The following is a 21,196-nucleotide window of genomic DNA, read 5'->3' on the forward strand; positions in this document are numbered from 1 at the left end:
GGTTACACACATATAAAAGGCACTTGATTCATGGCCAAACATGTCCCTCTTTCAATTGAAAAAAAAATGGCTGAATTGTTAAGTGTTGAAATGAGTCTGTGTTAATAAAAGAGTTGAACAGTGAACACTTCTGCCTTAGTCAGTATGGTTTGAAAGCCATTGGCTTGATCCTACTCCCACTAGAGTAAGAAGTAAAACATTGATTTCAGTGACCACAGAGCTGAATTGGGGAAAAGGGTGACATCATGGTTATCAGTGGGTTTGGCATGAGAAAAAAACATGTCTGCATAAGAAAGGTTATTTGTTGAACAGGTTAAAAACATTACCAAATCTGATATACTTAAAACAGATTAAACCAATAGTTTGTATATTGTAGAGGCTTACAGACTCGTGCTCATTAACCCGTTGAGTAGATTCCGCAGGTTTCCAGACTGTATTTATCTTTGCTTATGTCTTTCATATGAATTTGCAGAAATATTAAATCTCATCTGATCTGAACATATTACCTAAAATGAAGAACAACTGTGCAAAGTGGAGAAAGAATGACCCATCTGTATATTTCAGACAGAAAAGGGTCTAATCAGCAATCCCAGAGTCACATTACAAAGAGAAAGGAAGAGGAATTTAAAATAATCATCAAGAAGTTATTTTATTCAAAAGGAATACTTAATAAAATCCCTCAAACTTGAAAGAGAATACCCTACTTGTCCATACTGTCTCTACCGTAAAGCTGCGGTGCTAACTGCAACTCGTACATTTATGACTCTTAATGGGTTCCTGTCAAGTCTGCAAAAATTGTTAAAATGCATGTCAGGCTCAGCACTCCATGTCTGCTCCACTTCAGAATTCAAGCACAGTTTTGTTCATCCTCATATAGTCTTCTCCCACATTGGCTTTAATTTAAGAAATTTATCAGATCCTTATCTGTTCAAGTTACTTTTCTCACTGAATATTTAATTTCAGTAGTGTTGAACTGTTCTTGTATTCTCCTTGAATGAAGCAAATGTTGGATAGTTACTCAAATCTTCTGAAACAAATTGTATTTTTTTTCTTCTCTCAGAAGTAATGCATTCCATTTTAATGCCATCAGATCTTTCTTAACCTCATTCATTCCCTTTTACTGAACCTCATTTGTCCTGTTCCACCAAGCCCCACAATATCTGCAATCTCAGACTCCTTGGCTCTCCAGCTTCTTCTTCAAAATCTTCCTGTCACTTTAGATTCCCTTGGAGATATTTTCAGATAACTCTTCATGTTCTCTAATGACTTTAAGCATCAGATTTTTTAACATTTGTTGTCTTAGATTGCAAAATTTACTCCCTATATTAATGCTTTATGAAACAAGGTAAATGTTTACATGTTTTGCAGCATTTTCTGTCATAATAATTTTTCATTCCTGCCAATTTTTACTCAGCGTTACGTGATGATAAAATATAATCTGGGAATAACATCATTGATTAATGACATTTCAAAGGTTTTCACATTCTGTTGGTAAGAATTTAACTTGAACAATTTATCTATGAATTTGCAAGTTAGGCCGAATTTGATTTTGTAACAAAAACACTAAAATGCTCAGATTTTAAGCAGCTTGAATCTTGCCCGCCTTTACACAGAACATCTGTTCCCCACATGTCCAAGGCTCAGATGACTGGAGAACTACAGCTGAGGGTTCTCTAACATTGCAGAGGTTGCACACCTTCAAATTTTACACTTTCTGTTTTAATATACCTGATTTTCCACTTTTTTTCAGCTGGTGAATCAAGCATTCATACCATGACACCCTCATCCGTCCAGCTCCTCTACCCTATGTGCTTGATGGGGCTGGTCAGTCCATGGGACAGTTGTCGCTGGCCCTTGGGTTCCTGCAGCAAGGGAGACACTGCCACAACACTGTGTACACCTCTGTAGCTGCTGCCCCATGTCTGACTGAGGCATATAGCCCCAACAGATGATCCCTCAAAAAAATCAAGTTTCCCACTGGGTGGAACTTTAGGTACTAGGTTTAAAAAGAACTGACACGTGTGACGTTGACAGACTATCTTTAATCTCCAGAAAAATCAGGAATTTTGCTGAAGCTGTCAGGAAACAGTGCTTAGAGACTTCTTAAATTCAACTCCAGGAAAAATCAGATAGATTCAGAATACAAAATGGGAATTATACATTGTCAAAGGAACCTGAATAATGTTAGAGCTTAGGAGACAGGCAAAGAGACAGGACTTTTGCACCTTGTATGTCCATCCAAATCCAAAACTGTGATCTAGGAGTGCCTATTTACACATTACAGAAATGATGATTGGAAGGCACCTCTAGAGATCTCTAAGGCAGCCTCTTTCTTGAAGGACTGTCATCGCTAAATCAGGTCAGCTATGGTTTTGTCTGGCTTTGTTGAGCATCCTGAGATGTCCAGTCCTTCAGGCTTAACACGCAGAGAGGGGGATCATTATAATGACTTTCCATTAAATTTAGAGTAGTACTAGCAAAATTTTTCATCTTTTCTCATCACTGGAACAGCATCTAACACTCAGATGAAGGAGGAGAGTCCTGGCTTCTGAGAACAGGCTAGGAGCAAGTTGCGTCTGAGCGTACAAACCACCGCACACCAAAATTACACTCTTTCGTCCCATTATGATTCAACATATCTTGCAATGCCATAGAAACATTATCAGAGCTACAGTATGAAGGATGCAAATTATCCCCATACAGGCCATCCCTCTGGCCTAGGGATTAGAGAAATCTCTGGCATACGTAAAACATGGATTTGAGTTCTGCCGAGCTGAGGGACTCATTTGTTAGATTAGTACTCTAATTATTAACCTCTTATATGGAAGCAGCATTTTGAGTCATTACAGAAAATAGTTATAAGCTTCCTTAGAAATTTCCTTAACTTGCAGGAGAAGAGTTTGCATCCCACAGACAAAAATGTCCAGCTGTATAACCCCACAGGCAGAGGGTAGGAGTTTAAGGCCCAACTCTGAGCACAGTAATGTTAATTTTGGTATATTGTCCTGGGTCCAGGAATCCACTTGAAAGCGAGATCCCTAGAGGTCAAATCCTGCCTCACCTGTAGTGTCGAGGGTTTTTAACAGATCTGAATCTAAGTCCCCTTTAAATGGGGGTTTAACAATTTTGGAGAATAACTTTTGTTTAAATTCAGTGGAAAAAATGAGTTCAAACATATACACTACTGCAGCTTAAAAATAAATTACTTCAGCTGACTCACAGTATTTATAAAATTACACATTCTGTTCATGGCAAATAAAAAGCAAAACAGCTTATTTCAGTGAAAAGAAAGCAATGGAGAAGGATCACATGAAGTCACTTTACCTTACATTTGCTGCAGACTAAGAAGAGTCATGGACAGTTGCTATGGTTCAGTTGATGTGTAGTGATTTATATGACTTGGATGCCTATGTATCTCAGGGCACAGACACAGAGTCCTTTTAGAAAATTGAATTTAAGACCCCAAATCACTTAGTTTTTAAGAACTGCCAAATCAATGGAAAAATGTTCAGGAAATCCTAAAGCAGAACTACGATGTGAAGTTCCCAGATATTGTTAAACCACATAGTAGGTAATAACATCACACGTCCTTTCTAGCTCTTGTAATGTGTAGGTGTAATAAAGTATGGAATATTATTAAAATTAAATATGATATTGCTTTAGTTGAATTAGGCTGAGTCTTGAGGTCATTTTAATCCATTTAGGCAGGTGCAAATGGTATGGGACTTGAGGAGTTAAAGAGAAACATTCAGTAAACCTGGAGCTGTTCATTTGAAAATGACTTATACTCTTGGGCACAATACCTTCTGCAAAACTGAACCTGGCACAGTGTAATACAGTAAAATTTTAGTAATAAATTTCTTTCCTTTTTCGAGTTCTCTGCCAGAAATATCAATTCATCAGCCAACAATGAACAAACTACTGCAGAGTTAGAAAAGCAAGAACTTGCCAATCCTGCCATCTACTGGAAAAATCCTAAAACTGACTAATTCAGTGTTTCCACTCTCTCTAAGATTGGCACCCAATCCGGCAGCATCCACACCACCTGGGGAAAGGAGAGGGTCCCTAGACATCCCATGGCAGAAATCTGCCTTCCTAGCGGAGAGGTTCCTTGATAACGGTATCTGCAGAGACAGGAATGCACAACAGCTGCTTGCAATATATTTGGCCATCATCAACAAGCCACATCCCAAAATCCTCACTGAGTTTTTATCTAGTCTCCCACTGATTTCGGTAATAATTTTGCCTGACTGAAGAAAGAATGGAAAATGAGCTAAGGCCTCACTTGGCTAATAGTCAGTTTGGGAAGTAAGTATACCATGACAAACTGTACCTCAGATACATCAAAGTGCTTTACAAGCCCTGCTTAGAAGACAAATAGTAAAAGTATAATCTTTATGACCTTATTTGTCATTGTTTCGTAGCCACATTCTCTACATAAACCTAATCATCACTTGGCTTCAACTGAAAATCCTCTTCCAGTAAACAAGTGCTTTATATAGATAAAAAACATCTTGAAAAACAGCTTCTTTGTAGTCACTTAGCATGTATTAATATTCCCTCCACAAGGGCTATATTCTTTCCTTCATTTCTGCTCCTGTTCCAGTTTTTCAGGCACCACAAGAGTCAGCCCTAATGAAGATCCAGCTGGGAAAAACAATTCAATCACTTCTAGCAACCCTACTTTAAAAACGAGGGAAGGAGCGTACCGGGGCTATTCAGAAGAAAAAGCAAACTGGTAAGTAATGTAATGCCTAGATAATGCTCTATCAGTTTCTTCAACAAAAGTTTCCTTGAAAAACAAAAATAAAACTGAAAATGCAGATTTTCCTCCAGCTTCCAAAACAACATGAAGGCTGTCCCATAGCTTTACACCAAGTAGCTGTATTATCAGGATTAAAGAGGTGGTTTCTTGTTTGGCCTGAGGCTTTTTTCCCCCATAAGCTTATGAATCCTCATGACTGTGTCTTCTCAGCAAGAGAAAGGGACTCTGAAAGAGTAAATAAAAGCTTTTAAAAGGAAGAGAGATCAGGGTATGTAAGTATTGCAGAATGCAGGAACTACTCAGAGTTTTTTTCAGTCTCGTGATTGTGTCCTTAAAATATTTTGAGTCTCCCTCCTACAAACTACTTTAGTAAAATAAAATGATACCAGCAGCTCGGGTGTGTCAGCCTTGGCAAAGGTTACACATCGTGTTTTCTCAGAAGAGGTACTGCTTTGTGAAAATTAGCTTAGCAGGTTAATAGAAATTGCTTCTTTTTTTTTTTTTTTCTGACAGCTTCTCTGTTTTTTCTAATGTGCTCATTTCCATGTTCTTTTCTCCCACCAAAACTTCATGCCAAGTCAGTATACTTCCAGAAGTTACATTCTTATTGTGCTCAACAGTTCTGGCTATTAAGGCCTTTAGGAAAATATGGTTAAGTTACTATTTTTCCTACTGCATTCAGAAGAACAAATCACAAGGGGTTTTTTCTTGCATTTTCCAAAATGCCCCATTTCTAGAACAGAAAAAAATAATGGAAAATTTCATCCCCCAAAACCTAATGTTTTAAATTGTATTTGTGTTTAAGAAAAAGAGAAAGAAAAAGAAAAAGAAGCTGAAATGGAATTTAGACAGTACCTTCTTAAATATATTGTGTATTTTTTTGGTTTTTATATTGTTGCTAATCAAATGAACATCAACGAAGAGAATAGTCCTTTACTAGTATTCTGAGATGATCTTGTAAATTACATGAAAAGAGAAATTTTATTAAGTTTTTTGTGTTTTTTTTCTTAAGTTTTATTAAGTTTCTGATATTTTTTCCAGAATTTTGGTTCACTAGTTCAGCAACTGAGGACTTATTTAGTAGCACAAACCAAGGATATCAGACTTCCGTTTTATGCCAGGCACAATTATATTCTGCAATAATGGAAATAACTATAATTACAAAGGCAGGATATGTAAAAAAACAGTTTCTCCCTTTAGTTCTACTTGTCCTTCCATACTGTAATTTTTATCACTATATTTCTCATTTCATCATTAGTGCTTGATCTTTTAAACAAGGCTAAAGACACAGGGCCAAATTCTTAGCTGATTAGAATAGCTTCATTGTACTACATCATCTTATACCACTGGAGGGGCTGTCAAAAGCAGAGGTAAATCAATGATTTAACTGCACAGATACGAGATCTCAGCTGGGACTGGAGACTCAGCAGCACAAAGGAGCTGCCCCTGTCACCAAATGTCACGTGATTGTTTACTTCTGGGTATGTATGTAACCTGAATTCCCTTACAGTAGGCAAAAATACTTTTGATCTGTTCACATAAATAGCAGCATTTTTTCCTGGAGCAAACAAACATGTGGCATAGCCACATCCATCATTTCTTTGGCAAACTCACCATATTAAGCTTTTCCGCTCTGCACTAAGTCTTTGACTCAGCAGTAAAATATTTTAAACCCCTTATGAGAGGTTTTATAGCTGATAAGCATGTAGCCCTACCAAAGTAAAAACATATTAGCTAATCTTAATAATCTACATAAGAGCATTAAGAAGACCTGAGCTTGATTCTCCTCTGAACTGTGCCATCTCTAACAACGTATCTGGAGAACAAAGTCCACCGTGCTGAAAAAAGAGAGGAGATAATGGAATAGAAAAATAACCTTCTTACTCAGTTGGGTCCACAAGTATACTTTCTTATTTCAGGACCCCACCAAGTTCAAGTACATCTATTCCTCTGACTGGAGACAGCCAGGCTGATGCTGACATCCTAGCTTTCATTAAAGCAAGACAGAACATCCTGCAAAAGAAAGGTAAATCCTGCCAAAAAATAGGAAGCCAAACCAAAATCTTCAGCACGGCATTTTAAAGCCAAAATAGCTTTATTCCACATTTATACTGACGCAAGTGAGAACTGCTTCTGGCTTAAGTTATATTACATTATGTTCTCAGCCGTCCTAAACACTTGAGGTTCTTCACATGTATTTATTTTAGTAGCTCAATGCTGCAGTGTGAAACTCCGAAGGCTGTCTGTTTTTCTTAGTGAACTTTCCGGGGCAGGCATGCAGCCCGCACAGTGTATTTCTTTACACTTAACTAAATGCATTTTGAATGTGATTTCTTGATGATGAAAATACCTCCAAAGTTTTCTGCATGCATTTTCTTTAAACTGGCCTAGTTTTCAGCTGGTACAAATTTAGCTGTAACAATTGGCATCAAATAAATATTACACAAATGACTGCACCGTACTCTACCTCATGAGGCAGACTGGCCCGCTGTGTCTAGCAGAGTATGCCCTTAACAGGTATTTCACTCTATCAGGGACTAGTGAAACTTTCTATGGGTATTTGTCACCAAATCAGGTACTGAGAGCAATCATAGGTAGGCAATAAAGTTCACTCTACAGTGTAGATAAGTAAAATTGGCAGGAAGCAGAAAGCAATAAATACACAATGGTGGCACTGCAAGGTAGCCTAAAAGTAATTCATCATGATAAAGACAAATGACCTGCGATTTTCTTTTTTCTTTTTTTTGAATAATAGTTTTTAGTGGCAGCAACCAATTAGACAGAAGATGAAAGCAGTAGTGGTTACTGAAGCAATAACTTTCCATCAGCACTTGAGTGCTGATGACAGCATTATTCAGCAAGCTATCAGCACCTGCCAGATGGTGTTAGCACTGTCACAAAGTGGGGTTTTGGTATCACAGTGCTTATCAGAAAACCATCAGGTAAACACACAGTGGCTAAAAAAACAGCCTCCCTACACTCATCCAAAGCAAACACTTAATACACTTAGGCTTTGGGATCCCTTTTGTCTTTATTTAGAAAAGCTGTTGGCAGGTTTCTTCTGCAAATGAAATCAAGTTGAATTTATAGGCAGCTCACCAGAAGAAGGTTAGAGATGTGTCTTACAACAAACATTTCGGGCCTTTAGAAGGTCCAAATCTGACCCATTCTGTGAAGTACAGTAACCTAACTAACAAGAGCCTGTGATCATCTCCTAAATCGTACCATATCAGGAGTGTCTCTCTCAAATGCCTTTTCCATCCTGACTGTTTTTCAGCCACAGGCTGTTACCTAGCGTCATCCGTCAGTTTCAGAAGGGACTAGGCATTATCAACATTGACAACTATTAGACCCCAAGTTATAAAAGGTATTCTTACAGAACAAAGGACAGTCAACACTTTTACAATTGTTCTGAAATTCAGTTAGACAAGATGAGCTACCAGCTGCCCCAAGTAGCTGAAAAGGAATGAAGTAATATTTGGTCATCCTGGCAGTGCAGGGCTGGAGAATGCAACCAATAACTAAGCATAGGCAGGGGAATAAAAAGTAAAGAGGCTTCATAAGTATGACCAGCATATTACAAACCTGTAGGGACCTGACATCTCATAGATAAGAGACAGCTCAGCAGCAAGTTGTCAGAAGGATTTGGAGTCAACCTGACAGGTAAAAGAAGGCTTTTCTTCTTGACTGCTTGTGAGGAAAGGGAAAAACTCCCAGATTTGAAGGATGGAGCCGCTAATAGCAGGAACTGTTGACCAAAGAAGTTTGTAAATCCTAGTTTAGCAAGATGAAGGAGAGTAAAATCTATGGATTAGTACTACTAAGGAAGAACTTTGTGCTTCAGCACCATAGTGAAACTTGAGAACATTTATGAGGTGCAGTGGTAGCCCTTCTAACAGGGAGAAGAAAATAGGCTGAGAGACTCCACTATTCCCATATCTGCGACGGCATCATGTGTTCCCTTTTCCTGTGAGCGCATCACTTCACTCTTACCTGACTTGTTTCTAGACTAAAAGGAGATGAGAGGCACATCAACTGCTGTAGTTACTGTGTGAACAGCTGTTCATCATTGGCTATATAGTTTCCAATCAGAGTTTTCATCCAAAGCAAAGGACAGCTGGAGGGTTCTCCTTTTGAGGGTGGAGATGGGGACTTGTTTTTTTTTATAAAGCAAAAACTATCAGAGTAGAGTTGAGCAGAGAGGAAGAGTAGAAGGGGACTGAATCCTCTTAGGAAAAAAGCTATGTGTTACCAGTCTCACACAGAACTTTTTGAAACACGTACAAAATAAACTAGAGAGAAATTATTTGCCCGGAGCTACTAATCCGAGTTAGACAGCTCCATATAGAAGCTAAGTATGCTGAGTCCCAGTCCAGTGCTCTGTTGTCTTCTTCCCAAACTCTCTTCAACTGAGATGTTCAATGAACATTTCTGCATTTGCACGCAACTGTATTCACTCCCTGCCATGATTATTACACTCAGAGCACCCTGCAGGAAACACCGTGAGAAAGCATAGCCAAAGTCTGCCAGGCCTAAAAAATGTTAGCGTACTTACTGCTCTTTCCTTTATTGATCCTGACCCTTTCAAACTGTTATATCAGTATCTTAGAAGCAAACTGAGGGCCCCACGTTACATTAGCTGGGAAATAAAAAAAAAAAAAAAAATGTATGCAGAAGCCAACAGAGTGGAAAATACGTTTCATAAACAGAAAGCATGGGAATGCTCAATATCCTTAGTGACGGTAATGCAGGGGAGGGAATGAGAGGTCTCAGAGAAGATTACCTCAGGGTTTGTAGGTCGTTACCATTTGCTTTCTAAACAGAGAGGAATTAGAGCAGGTACATTCACAGGGGCTTGCTAGGGTTGTTAAAGCATTGTAATAACTACATTGGAAAGCTTTTTACAAAAGGCTATTCTGCAAACATAGGCTTTTGTTGCCTTGTTCAGTCGTGAGGTGGAGAAATGAAAATACAGAAGAGCAGATGAATGATTTCTTGGTCTTAAAAGTTTTAAATTAAAAGATTTTTTTTTCTCCTTTCGTTTGTTTTATGTTTCTGAAATTAATTTTAAAACTAACAACACAACCTGAAATATAGTCTAATATATTCTTTATGTCCTTTCAGGCTTGGGGAACAAATGACATTCCTCTGGAAGTCCACTATTTCCTTTTAGAAATAAAGACCTTTATTCTTTGCCTTCCTCTTCTGTTTAGAATCAGGTATGGGTACTTTAGATGTACAGATTTAATTATTAAAGATATAGAAGTGATTTGTCTTTGACAGCAAAATCCATTTTTCCAGGGAATGATATTTGAATATTTGCAGTAAGTATCTTCAGCTTGCATTAAGATTAAGCAAAACTAAAACAACCAATAAGGATCCAGAGATGTCTGTGCAAAACCAGTAGTTATCTGGGTTACAAAAATCTATAAAATTTCATTTTAGACCTTTTGCTGATTTTTTTTCCTCCCAATAAATATTAGCTTTCACATCAGATTATGAGAATACTGAGATTGCATTGTAATGTGAAAATAAATTTTTATTAAAAAGTAATTCTAGAGTTCAAAATTTCCCATTTGTTTTTTCATTTGAATACATTAAATGTTGTGCAAAATATACATCCTCCCTGCATATGCAAGTTTCAGAAGAAACAATGACGCTTGATAGGCTTAAAGTAAAACAGGACAAATGGTCGTAAAACACAAATCAGATGTGAAAATTTAAATGCAGTTATATATTATATACAATGTTAGTTCACTATTGATTTGGTACTACTTTATTGCATAATATCCTGTTATGCAACAACTGTTTTACATATCAGAATAAAACATATCAAAAAATGCAATGCAAAATACAGCCTATTTCTCCGAGATATACGTACTTCCACATTAAAGCCATCATTTTTCATGCTAGTGATAAGTTTATAGTCACGCATTTGGAAGGGTTTGGGTTGTTCACATAAAAATAAAGCAATATATTGGCAGAAGTCACATATCATTCTCAAGGATGTGTATTTCCTTAAGTTGCTGATACTTAATTCTGTGGCAAATTCATAATTATTCAAAAGTACCTGGAGAACTGGTATGTTCAAATCTACAGAGGATATACGTTTAACAAATTAACAAGTAAGATGCAATCAATTAAGAAATATTAGTTAATACCTTTTCCTGCATTTGAATTTTCTGTAAAAGTCAGCACAGCTACCACATAAATTGGTAAGCTTTATGCAGAATTTAGGATTTACAAGGTGAGATAAAAGTCAGTTCTACTGTTGCTTTGGGAAATGAGAGTTCAAGGATTTGGTCAGAGGTGGAAAAATCCACAGGTCTTCCCCCTTTTGTATGTCTGCTTTTTTAAATGTCCTTCTTCTTTTTTAAATGTCCTTCTTCTACTAGAATCTATCTGCCTGTCTTTATTTTTCTTCTTCTTACTTCGTTATATATAAACACTGTATTAAATATACACTGAATTAATGTTTATACAACTTCATTGAGGAGAGCAGGGCCACCATCTTGCTTCCATCCAACCCAGCTAGCTGGAGAAGAAGCAAAGGTTCCAAACCATTTCTGGGTGAAGCCCCTGTCTTTTCTGGTTTTCAGTAAAATCCCCATTATGATGAATATATTTGAAGGTGGCCAAAAGAGAAATACTGGTACAAAAGCTCATCTCTTTTGACATTGAAGCATTTCCAATAGCTTCTGCTACTACTTGATGATTACATATTCAGTGTTTTGTTCTCAGTTTGTCACCTATCTAATTCACAGAGAGAAAAGGTTACTTGCTCTCCTTTTTCAAAATTTTCTAGCCTTTTTTTGCAATGTTGTCAAATTGGTGTGAAATTCAGTCACTATCAGCAAAGTAATATCTGATTGGCAGAATGTTCTGAGATTAAGAGTATATCAAACACTTAAGAAGAGCTCGGACAAAAATACATCCAATAATAGAAAACTGTATAAATATATAAAACCATATAATTAAATATATAGTCTTTCTTGCTTCTTTTGGAAATTTTCGTAATATCATGTGGACATAAAAAATTGCTCATTCAGTACATAGTAGTCTTAGGAAGTAAAATGTACATTTTTTTAAAAAATTGCCTCCACTTTTCAAAGGTTGGCTCTTGGGTTCATAGGAAAATTCAGGTTGTAAAGGACCTCACTAGGTCCCACCTCTTACTCAGAACAGCATCAGCTTTGAGATCAAACCAAGCTGCTGAGGGCCTTGTTCAGTCTGGTCTTGAAAACCCCCAGGGATGGAGACTGCGTAATCTTTCTAAGCAATCTATTCCAATGCTTGCCTGTCCCCATCATGAAAAGCTTTTCCTTATGTCCAGCCTGAACTTACCTTTTTTGTCCATTGTCTCTCTTCCTCTCACAAGCCACACTGTCAAAAGCCTAGCTCCATATTCTTGAGGGCCTTCTCACAGGTGTTGGAAGGCTACTGGGTTTCTGCTCCAAGTCTTCTTGTCTCCTTAAAAACATTCATTACTTCAAGAAAGTTTAGTTGTCTGCAGGTGAACAAAGTTACTTGTTTCAATGAACTATCTTCGTACAATTTCTAGATTAATTTGAAACAACCCAAGCATTTACCACATTGAAGAAACAATCAAGAGGCCCACATTTATAATAGTCTTGACTACTGCCTAAACCACCTGTAAAACAGTATTTCTAAGCATAGATATTCTCATGGATATCTCAATCCTGTCCATTCACAATGATATCTAGCTGCTGGTTGGTTAAATGTTTGTATAGTAAATACAATTTATTTATTATGTCCAACCAGAATAAATCCAAATATCTTTTTTATGGAGTTTTCTGGGGAAAGTAGCTCTACAGTGCTAGATATCATACATATATTTCCAGGATTAATTTATGCCAGACATTATGGATCATCTCATCTCTTCTTTCAAGGCATTTCCAATCCTTCTGTATAGTTTATTTCAGTCGAAGATAGACATCTGCTGGTCTCCTAGAGCAACATAGCTTCTGGGAGGGTCAGGATATGATCCAGACTTATAAGGCCAAAGGGTCTGTTCTCATTTATGCTGAATCTGCCAAGGATCTGTACACAGTCTGGAACCACACTAGTGAAACCCTTGAGCTCACCAGCTTTTGGCTTGGGCATGTCTCCATTTTCATCACTTCCTGGATACTGCAGATTTCCAGAGAGCTCCAAGGAGAAAATGATGTAACCTTATGTTGAGTTTCTCTTTCTTGGAAGATGGACATGCCTAATTCAATCTCCCTTTTTCACTCCTGAGTTTTTTATGCAAGAAGCTTTGAAGTGGAATAATGAGGTTCACACATGTAACAGTTAAATATATATTGTAATAGCTTCCCAAGAAAAGATTTTATTGTTCTTTCCTGGTTTAATCAATCATAGAATGCAAGTGTTTTATGTCAATAGTATAAACTGAGAGCCCTTCAACATAATAAAATGTTAAGACCTTGTAAATGTTGTCTGTACCAAATATCCAGCTAGTGAATACGGATGCCAACAAGATGAAAATCTGGGAATGCCTAGTTACATACAAGATTTTTGGTAGCTCTATATAGAATTTGTTTGTCTTTTCAAAGTCCATTTTTTATAACAACAACAATCGAACTTCTGTTTTTCAATGATTTCATATGAATCACTTTTATTATGTTTAAATCAATGTTAAATAATCTTTTTCTAATATTTTTTTCTGTTTCGCTTCCTGCGATGTTTGCTTTGAAACCTCACCAATAAAGCAAGCAATGTAAACTAGATATTTATAATAGTTACTGTCCATGCCTTGATTTGACACCACCAGAATAAAATTGAAGACTTTTGACTAAAACTTTGTTTTGCCTTTCCTTGAGGGAAATCTCAGGAGTCACACCTGAGATTTTCTAACGATTGTCGTCTGTTAATTTTTGTGGGCAGCTGAGGTGTTCATTTGACACAGAGTGAACTAAACAAATACTTGTATTTGTGGGCCAACAGTGGGTTTACCCAAATGCATTTATACAGGTAAAAACCAGAAACAACAAGGTCTACCTCCAATACAATAACTACAGAATTCAAGGAAACTTTTTTCTTTTCATGGAATCTGTGTGAGAAAAATACTACTGAAATCTTGGAACTCTGTAACTTTTATCTGAAAATGCTTCATGTTTTCACCTATGTGAGTGTAAATCAGGAAGTCAAAATGATTGGTTTAAATTTGGAGTGAGAACAAAATTAGACCTAGAAAATTGCCAGATGGCAGTGTCATGCCTGAAGAAATGCAATGTTACTGTTATTTATATTTAACAAGGTTCTAAAATAAATTCCTTAACTCTTCTTTGAAGCACAGGATTTAAAAGTCACTCAAGGAGCAAAACAAATTCAAACCAATTCACTATTTCCATGTACAAAGTGTTCAGGCTGAAATAATGCATGGAAGAATGGGTCCCTGGTGATCTTTGCATCCAGTTTGTCATCTAGTTCTGTACAGAAACATTTCTTCCAGAAAATCTAGTCCAAAAATTCACTCTTCATCAGAAGTTTGAGGATGACAGGATCAGCCAAGGTATCTTCCAACCATTTAATTACTTATTTTAGAAACAGCTTATTTGTGTCTGTGTAAATTATACTCTTACTGATCACTATGGTATTTTTTCTGGCTTTTGAAATACAGAATGAGGAAACCATGTCAGTTATTTTTGGCCTGTCTTTCACTTAGCATCTGTCCATGTTTAAGAATTGTTAGGGACTGTAACAACAGCAATTGGAGAACCCTGAATCCTTTGATTTGCTCCAGGTAATACATGTAAAGTGATTCATTATCTTGATTGTAGACCAGGATGTCATTTTCGTATCTCTTCTTTCCAGAACGTCTCAGATTTTCTCTGTGAAAAGCTGGATCCTATTGGGTCAGTGACATATTACAACAGCACTGAGGAGACATGATAAGTGAAGGAATAATCAAAGAGGTCATGTTCAGCTCTGGATTTGAAATATGTTTTGTGGGAATTCATTCCTTAGCTTTGAGACCAAATACAGTCTTGTGTTTAATATTGGCAAGGAGCACTGGAACAGCAGGACCTCGGAGTAACAGTCAACTTCCAAGTTCGGCTACTCTCAAAAAGTTTTTGCCTTCAGCATTTCTTATTTCTAATGTTTGTGAACTCAGGTTTTGTTTATTTCTTAATCAGAAAAACATTAAAAGAGCAACAAGAGAAGTTAGATTAGACAGTGTGCTTTGTCATCCCATCATCAAAAGGGATCTGCTAGTATTGTTTTTTTGGCATAGTGTATATTATGCCGTTTTACCTGGAAGCCAAATTTTATTTCTGATGTGGTAAGCCATGCTGAGTTCCCTTTTCCAGATTCAGAACTCAAGCAGAAATCATAAGTCTTCAGTTCACTTCCAAATGTATATATTTAAGTTTCTTTTTTCCTGTGGCAAGACATAACTTCTGGGCTACTGCACGGAATCTTGTTTTGTTTTATTCCTATGTTGCAACCTGACACTAGGGAAAAAAAAAAAACTTTGCAAACAGAATATTTATGATTTCTGTAACTTGAAATAGGCACATATTTCTGTAGCTTTTCCATGGGAGTAAATACAGCAGCATCTTACAACTTACAGACTGTTTTCTTTCACATTCTCAGAGCACACTACTCTGCTCACCACACCTGTATGGAACTGTGCATGTTTGTGAAAATACTTTCTTAAGTGTGTACTTCATGATTTTGTCCTTGCATTTATCTGTAAGGTCACTCAGCCATGAAGTGGTTCATCTCTAACTGCATATTTACTCTGCAGTTTGTGGTGCACATACAATTGATTTTTTTATTTTTTGCCTCTTTCTGCAGAAACCCTGCTTTCTACATCAGCCCCAGGACACATCACTTATTCCATGTGTCTCTTGAAGCTCTCTCCAGCTGTTTGTTTTATTATCCATTAATTGATTAATTTTTTGTGCTTTTTGTAAAATGCTTTTCAAATAATACTTGTAGTAAAGATGATCACACTTCCTCTTAAAGTTGATTAGAAATAATTTCACTTGGCCAACTAAATAAGATAAACCTTTAATGTTCAAGTACTTTTAACAGGACTATCAAAAGTATAAAAGTAAACATACCTTGACAGTTTTAGTGACTCAATTCACAAAACCCCCAGAAAATTAAGATCCTAAAAGTAAGCCTAAGCAGACATTTTTTCTTAATGTGTAATTATACTGACAAGTTCGGCAACTGGAACTCTTTGTTGAACTGAACTGAACAGAACAGAACAGAAGGGGACATAAGAGAGAATCAGTGCTGTATTTGTTCATTTATAACTTAATTAATAGTTTCATCCTCTTAATTGTGAAACCTACTTCCCTACTGTGGGAATTTGTCTCAGCCCCGCTATGTACCCAGAAAACCAGTAGGGTAGCATTCTCTTGGACTAGTAGACATAGGTCCTATAAACTACAACACGACAAACATCTGGATCTCTCACCAGAGACAGCCCTGCTAGTGTAACAGGCAGTAGTGCAATATCCCAGGCTTGTCTACCCGTCACATTTCACAAGGTATGGAACAACAAGCTATACCTTTTAATTATGGAAATCAGACGCAAGAGAGAAGTTCTTGTTAGATACACTGAAAGTGTTATCCTTAGAACAGACCAAGAGAAGGCCTTCCATCAGTGATAAGTAAATTGGACATCTCAATTGCTTGAGATGAGTTTGCTTCATAATGTTATTGCAGTGCTTGGTAGTATCAATGACACTATAGCTTCTATCTCCCAAATGTTTCACTTCAACTGAAAAGAAATGTCAAAGCACCAAGGCTGTGAGTCCTTGCGTGTTGCACTTCTCTACTCAATTCTTTCTGTCCCCCAGTCACAGCAACAGAGTGGTCCAAAGTCCAAGATGTTCTTCTGGGAGTTCTCCACAATACTTTTCACTTTTCAGAATGATGAGTGGCCTTCTGCTGCCAGTCAGTCATCCTCTTCCAGGTGGACATGGCTGGCCCTAGGCTAGGACCACAGTTCAAGTGGCAAGTACTGGGATTTCCCAGGTACAGATACGAATGAAACTATTTTTTTCAGTCTTTTTCTCTGAGCACTACCTCTTGTTTGAAGGTAGGTGAAAAAAAAATCTGAACACTAAGCAAAGGACGGATATTTGTATCCAGAACACTTTAATGGGAAGGGAGTTTAATAACAAAATTGCAGCCCTAGCCACGTGGCCCTCTTGCTCTCTGTGTGTGTGTGTTTTCTTTCAGAAGCAGTGTGGCATAGATGACACTAGCTATAAAGCTCTTCCTACAGAAAAATATGCAAGCCCAGCTCATTTCCAGTGCATGATAATCATTAAGGCTCCCATGAGTGAACCTCTGATACTTTTTTAGCTAACGATTAACCTTAAGCCCTCCTTCCTCCTTATGCATTTGGATTAAAAGGGCAATACGGAGTTTGAAAGCAGTAGCCATGAGTGGTTCATTCTCTAACTCTATGGACTAAAGAGTGGAGTCAACTGACAAAGAATTTGGAAGCGGCAGGCCAGACAGTGAGGGGACTGATCTTATTAGGGTTAGAAAAGAAAGAGAAGCTCAGTCTTGTGACCAGGCTGAATTCAGGATGTTTATGAGCTTCATCATGCTGCTTTCACTGGTGCCAGCAATGTTTGTATGGTACAGACGGCAGCTATTGACTTTTCCATTTATTCAGCTCCATACTCTTCTTTGTTCTGGGGAGTCTGCTGTAATTAGAGAGTTTATAATCTTTTCTTGTACAGAAGTCTAGTGTTTAGAGTAAGGCTTTACTTGTCAAGACTTTAAGAGTCTGTTCGTGACTCTATATTCGTATGACCCTGGGTAAGTCATTCAGCCACAGTTTTACTTCAGCCTTCCAGCCTGGAAAACGATACGAATCTCAGAGGGCTTGTGTCAAGCTTCATTCATTTGATTGAGGTTTCTGGATAAAAGTTGTTTTAATAGGAGAAAAACACTGTGATTCACATTCTTATTGAGCTGTAAATGCTCTCCCTTTATTTTGGATAGAGAAAAGATGTGAAGGGATAAAATTTGCCTGTTAGTCTCATTTTGTATAGCCCTGATACCCACCCTGATACACATACGTTCTGTTAAAAAATTCTCCAGGGCAGTGGCTGGCAACATGGGTGCGTGATTCCCAGGTGTTCCCGGTAGCACACGTCTTGGGACAGTACCCTATTAAGTATTGGGCAGGGACTGGCAGCACCAGAGCAGCAGCATGCCCCTCCTCAGCGTACACAACCAGCAGATCAGCTGGACTCCGCTGCTGGTACTGGGGTATCTCTTTTACCTCCTTCTGGGTGCTATGGTGTTCCAGCTGCTGGAGAAGCAGGCAGAGACCCATTTTCGGGACCAGTTCCAGATGGAGAAGCTCAAGTTCCTGCAGAACTACACATGCTTGGACAGGCAAGCGCTGGAGCGGTTTGTACAGGTAAGAGGAACGAGGTCATATTATTTTGGCTCAAGCATTATTTCAGTTAGAAGAAATTATACTGTTTTGGCCAAGCGTGTCATAAATTGATCTGCTGTCCATGACATTAAAGGACTAACTGAACAAGAGAAAGGCAGATTTCTCAAGCCCATTCACATACCTCTTTATCTGGGTCTATTGCACTTCTTTCTTTTCCCAGTCATGAACTGCCAAAATATGCAAATCTACTGATGCACCTTCATGCTACCTTGCAATAATTTAAACTTCATGGTTTTCAGCTCCTTCATTAATTATTACATGGGAATTATATGTGGGGGCAAAAACCAAGAACCAAACCTACAAGAAGGAAGTTGCCCTACCATGGTGCTTCACCCAAATCCGTGCAAATTCTGCCCTTGTTTTCTACCCGAAATTGTCTACTGCCTTTGAAGGTGGTCTTGCACTTCAGGCTTCTAAAGAAAAGATATAGTCAACCCTAACGAGCTGTGTTGTCTGTCACTTATAATAAGAGATAAATGTTTCTTGTTCAATATGGGTTGTCAATTAGTGACATCTTCAATTACATTTTAAGCTATTCCTGAAAACAAGGTAGGGATAAATTACAAGACCGTTCTTGGTATTATTATAGAGAAATCCTCTCATTCTCGTATTGCAAGAACTCGACAGAAATCATTGAACTATCACTTTCGTCATGCTCCAAACTTATCGAGTTGCAGAGCTGAGTGCCTAAATGGTTTGAACTCTTTCTACCAGGTCATTAAACCTGATAAAAACTCTAAACATGCTGCAAGTTTGCACTGTCCAAGTCAGAGGACTACCATGAAGGTATACGCTTTTGATCAACAAAAAGCCCAGATTCTGTAAATGGATTTAAGCAAACAGTGAAATTCAGATCAGAAAGACAATGTTCCAGTTACTAATACCGTGATATGTTTCTTGTGGAGCATTTGGCATGGGCCAGAAAATGACTAGTGTTTTCAAGAACTTACATGCCTAAAAACATGTCTATTTTTTTCAGCTTTACCCGTTGGTGATGTTACCTGTCTTTCCCTTAGCTTTGTGGCAATGATGGTAGAGAAGAAAACCCTGATTCTCATTCTAAACCAAATTAAGATACATCATCAGATTGAAAAGTTTAGTTAAATCTCCAGTACCCCAGAAAATTTAGCGAGGGCTCACAGATGTCCAGATTCTCCTCTCTCTGGCTTCAGCAGAGCTTCCTTAGCACTGCTGGGCTACTCACAGAATCACATTTTGCTGCTTCTCTGCTGAATTACATTTCACTTGTAGGCTGTTCCATACAAAACCGTCTGAGGGCACTAGATTATCATCTACAATGAACCAAGCTTCAAAGTACTTAGACTTAATGGTCCTCAAGGTAAATGTAAGCACAGGTATCCTCTGACTCACCTGTCATTTATAAGACCTCTTAAGAAATTTGTCCAGCACTTACTAATAGTGGGGAATTGAAATCTTTCCATATTAAATCTCCAAAAATAATGCAAGGAAGCAATCATCTATCTGTACTTTTTAACGATATGGTTAAGGAGGCCTATTCATCACGTCAGAAGTTCCAGTCTGAAAACTGACAGTATTCATGCTGTGGTGAGGCACAGCCACTAGACTTGGTCTGCTCAGCTGACAAGTATAAAGTGTCTTGTCTTATTGCCAGTTCTTTAAACCTAAATCCTGGAATGTGAGAGTCAACGTAGGGTTTCCTTTTGTGTATCCATTATCATTAATAATAGAGTTGTTGACTTGATTGTGCATGAAGCAAATTCTTGCCATTCCATGGCCACAAACTGCATGAAACTAAAAATGCCTAGCTGAGAGGTGGCCCTGAGCTGCAGCTCCTAAGTGGAACAGCCTGGAGCTTTGGGAAAGTGCAAATCTAAACTCTGCAATCTAACGTGTCTCTGGTAAACATACTTTGGTCAGCAAATTATGCCATTCTGACAGGATAACTGAGAAGCAGATTCATTGAATAAGGAGGTATCTTTTTTAAGTCCCTATTTTCATTACGTCCGTACTTTTTCAGCCCCAAAGGAACTGATATAAATATTGACGGGGAGGATCAAATCCTTGTCTGTGACCACAAGTAGCTGCAGTGTGCATTGGGAGGGGGACAAGAGCACAAATGGCAGGCAGCTTTTATTCTGTCCGCATCCTACTATAGTGTGATGTAGGCTCCATACTCTTACTGTAAATTATAGCACGTTGCTTTTACTTACAGGCTACTTCCGCTCTCAAAGACAAAAGCTAATGTTCACCAACCATTCAACAGCTGCTCTGTCCTCACTCCAGCCATAACCGTTACCTGAGGTATAGGTGGAAAGGAGCTAGGAGCCATTATAACTGACCCATATGAACCTGTTTGTTTAGGGATGGTTCTCCTGGACACCAGGATGCCATTTCTTTCATGGTGCTGTGCTTAAAAGCAACCATCATACAGCGAAATCTGGCCTTGTCAGACTGTCCGAAGTGTTCAACATTTACCTTACCTTGTTGGCTTTCACGATGTGAATGTAACTCCTCTGAACTCCTGCGCATTGAAATGGATAGAACTGACAAGTGTTCCTTACAGGGATGAATTAAACCTGTGATTGTTTTAGACATTTCAAAAGACTCGCGCTTCAGTAGCTTCTGTGTGTTCCTTCTAACCAGAAAATAAAATTGTAAACTCTAGATAATTAGGCATGTCAAATTCTTCACATTCTAAGAACAGGCTTTTAATAGATAATGTAAAGTTCTTTGTCATACTGAAAAGAAACTCTGCTGGCACTTGAATGATGAGATCACATGTAACGATGCCTAGCAGCCCTACCTGATGGACTTGACCAATGCTGTAGGATTTTGTACTGAAGGAATAACATTAGCTATTAAACTTAGGACACTCAATCCATCAGCGCGGATCAGCTAATATTGCAGAACCTATGCAAAATCAGATACCTTGTAGTGGGTATTTTAATCAAATAAGCAATCCCTCTGGCATTTGAATCAAGAAA

The 21,196-nt window shown here is 38.0% G+C and overlaps 2 protein-coding genes across 2 annotated transcripts in view; both read left to right on the plus strand.

Annotated features, from left to right (window-relative positions):
* KIF6 (kinesin family member 6) overlaps window positions 1-9,978 on the plus strand; it is a 172,156-nt gene extending 162,178 nt beyond the window's left edge. Inside the window, exons 20-23 of the mRNA XM_063330983.1 lie at window positions 4,607-4,705; window positions 6,685-6,791; window positions 9,137-9,144; window positions 9,870-9,978. Coding sequence (XP_063187053.1) covers window positions 4,607-4,705; window positions 6,685-6,791; window positions 9,137-9,144; window positions 9,870-9,938 — 283 coding nt within the window. The 3' untranslated portion in view covers window positions 9,939-9,978. The remainder of the gene's footprint in view (window positions 1-4,606; window positions 4,706-6,684; window positions 6,792-9,136; window positions 9,145-9,869) is intronic.
* An 8,000-nt stretch (window positions 9,979-17,978) lies between these two features.
* LOC134512868 (potassium channel subfamily K member 16-like) overlaps window positions 17,979-21,196 on the plus strand; it is a 34,513-nt gene continuing 31,295 nt past the window's right edge. The window contains exon 1 of the mRNA XM_063328687.1: window positions 17,979-18,191. Within this exon, the coding sequence (XP_063184757.1) occupies window positions 17,979-18,191 (213 nt within the window). The remainder of the gene's footprint in view (window positions 18,192-21,196) is intronic.

The sequence above is a fragment of the Chroicocephalus ridibundus genome, chromosome 3 (assembly GCF_963924245.1).
Source record: "Chroicocephalus ridibundus chromosome 3, bChrRid1.1, whole genome shotgun sequence".
NCBI classification, from domain to species: domain Eukaryota; kingdom Metazoa; phylum Chordata; class Aves; order Charadriiformes; family Laridae; genus Chroicocephalus; species Chroicocephalus ridibundus.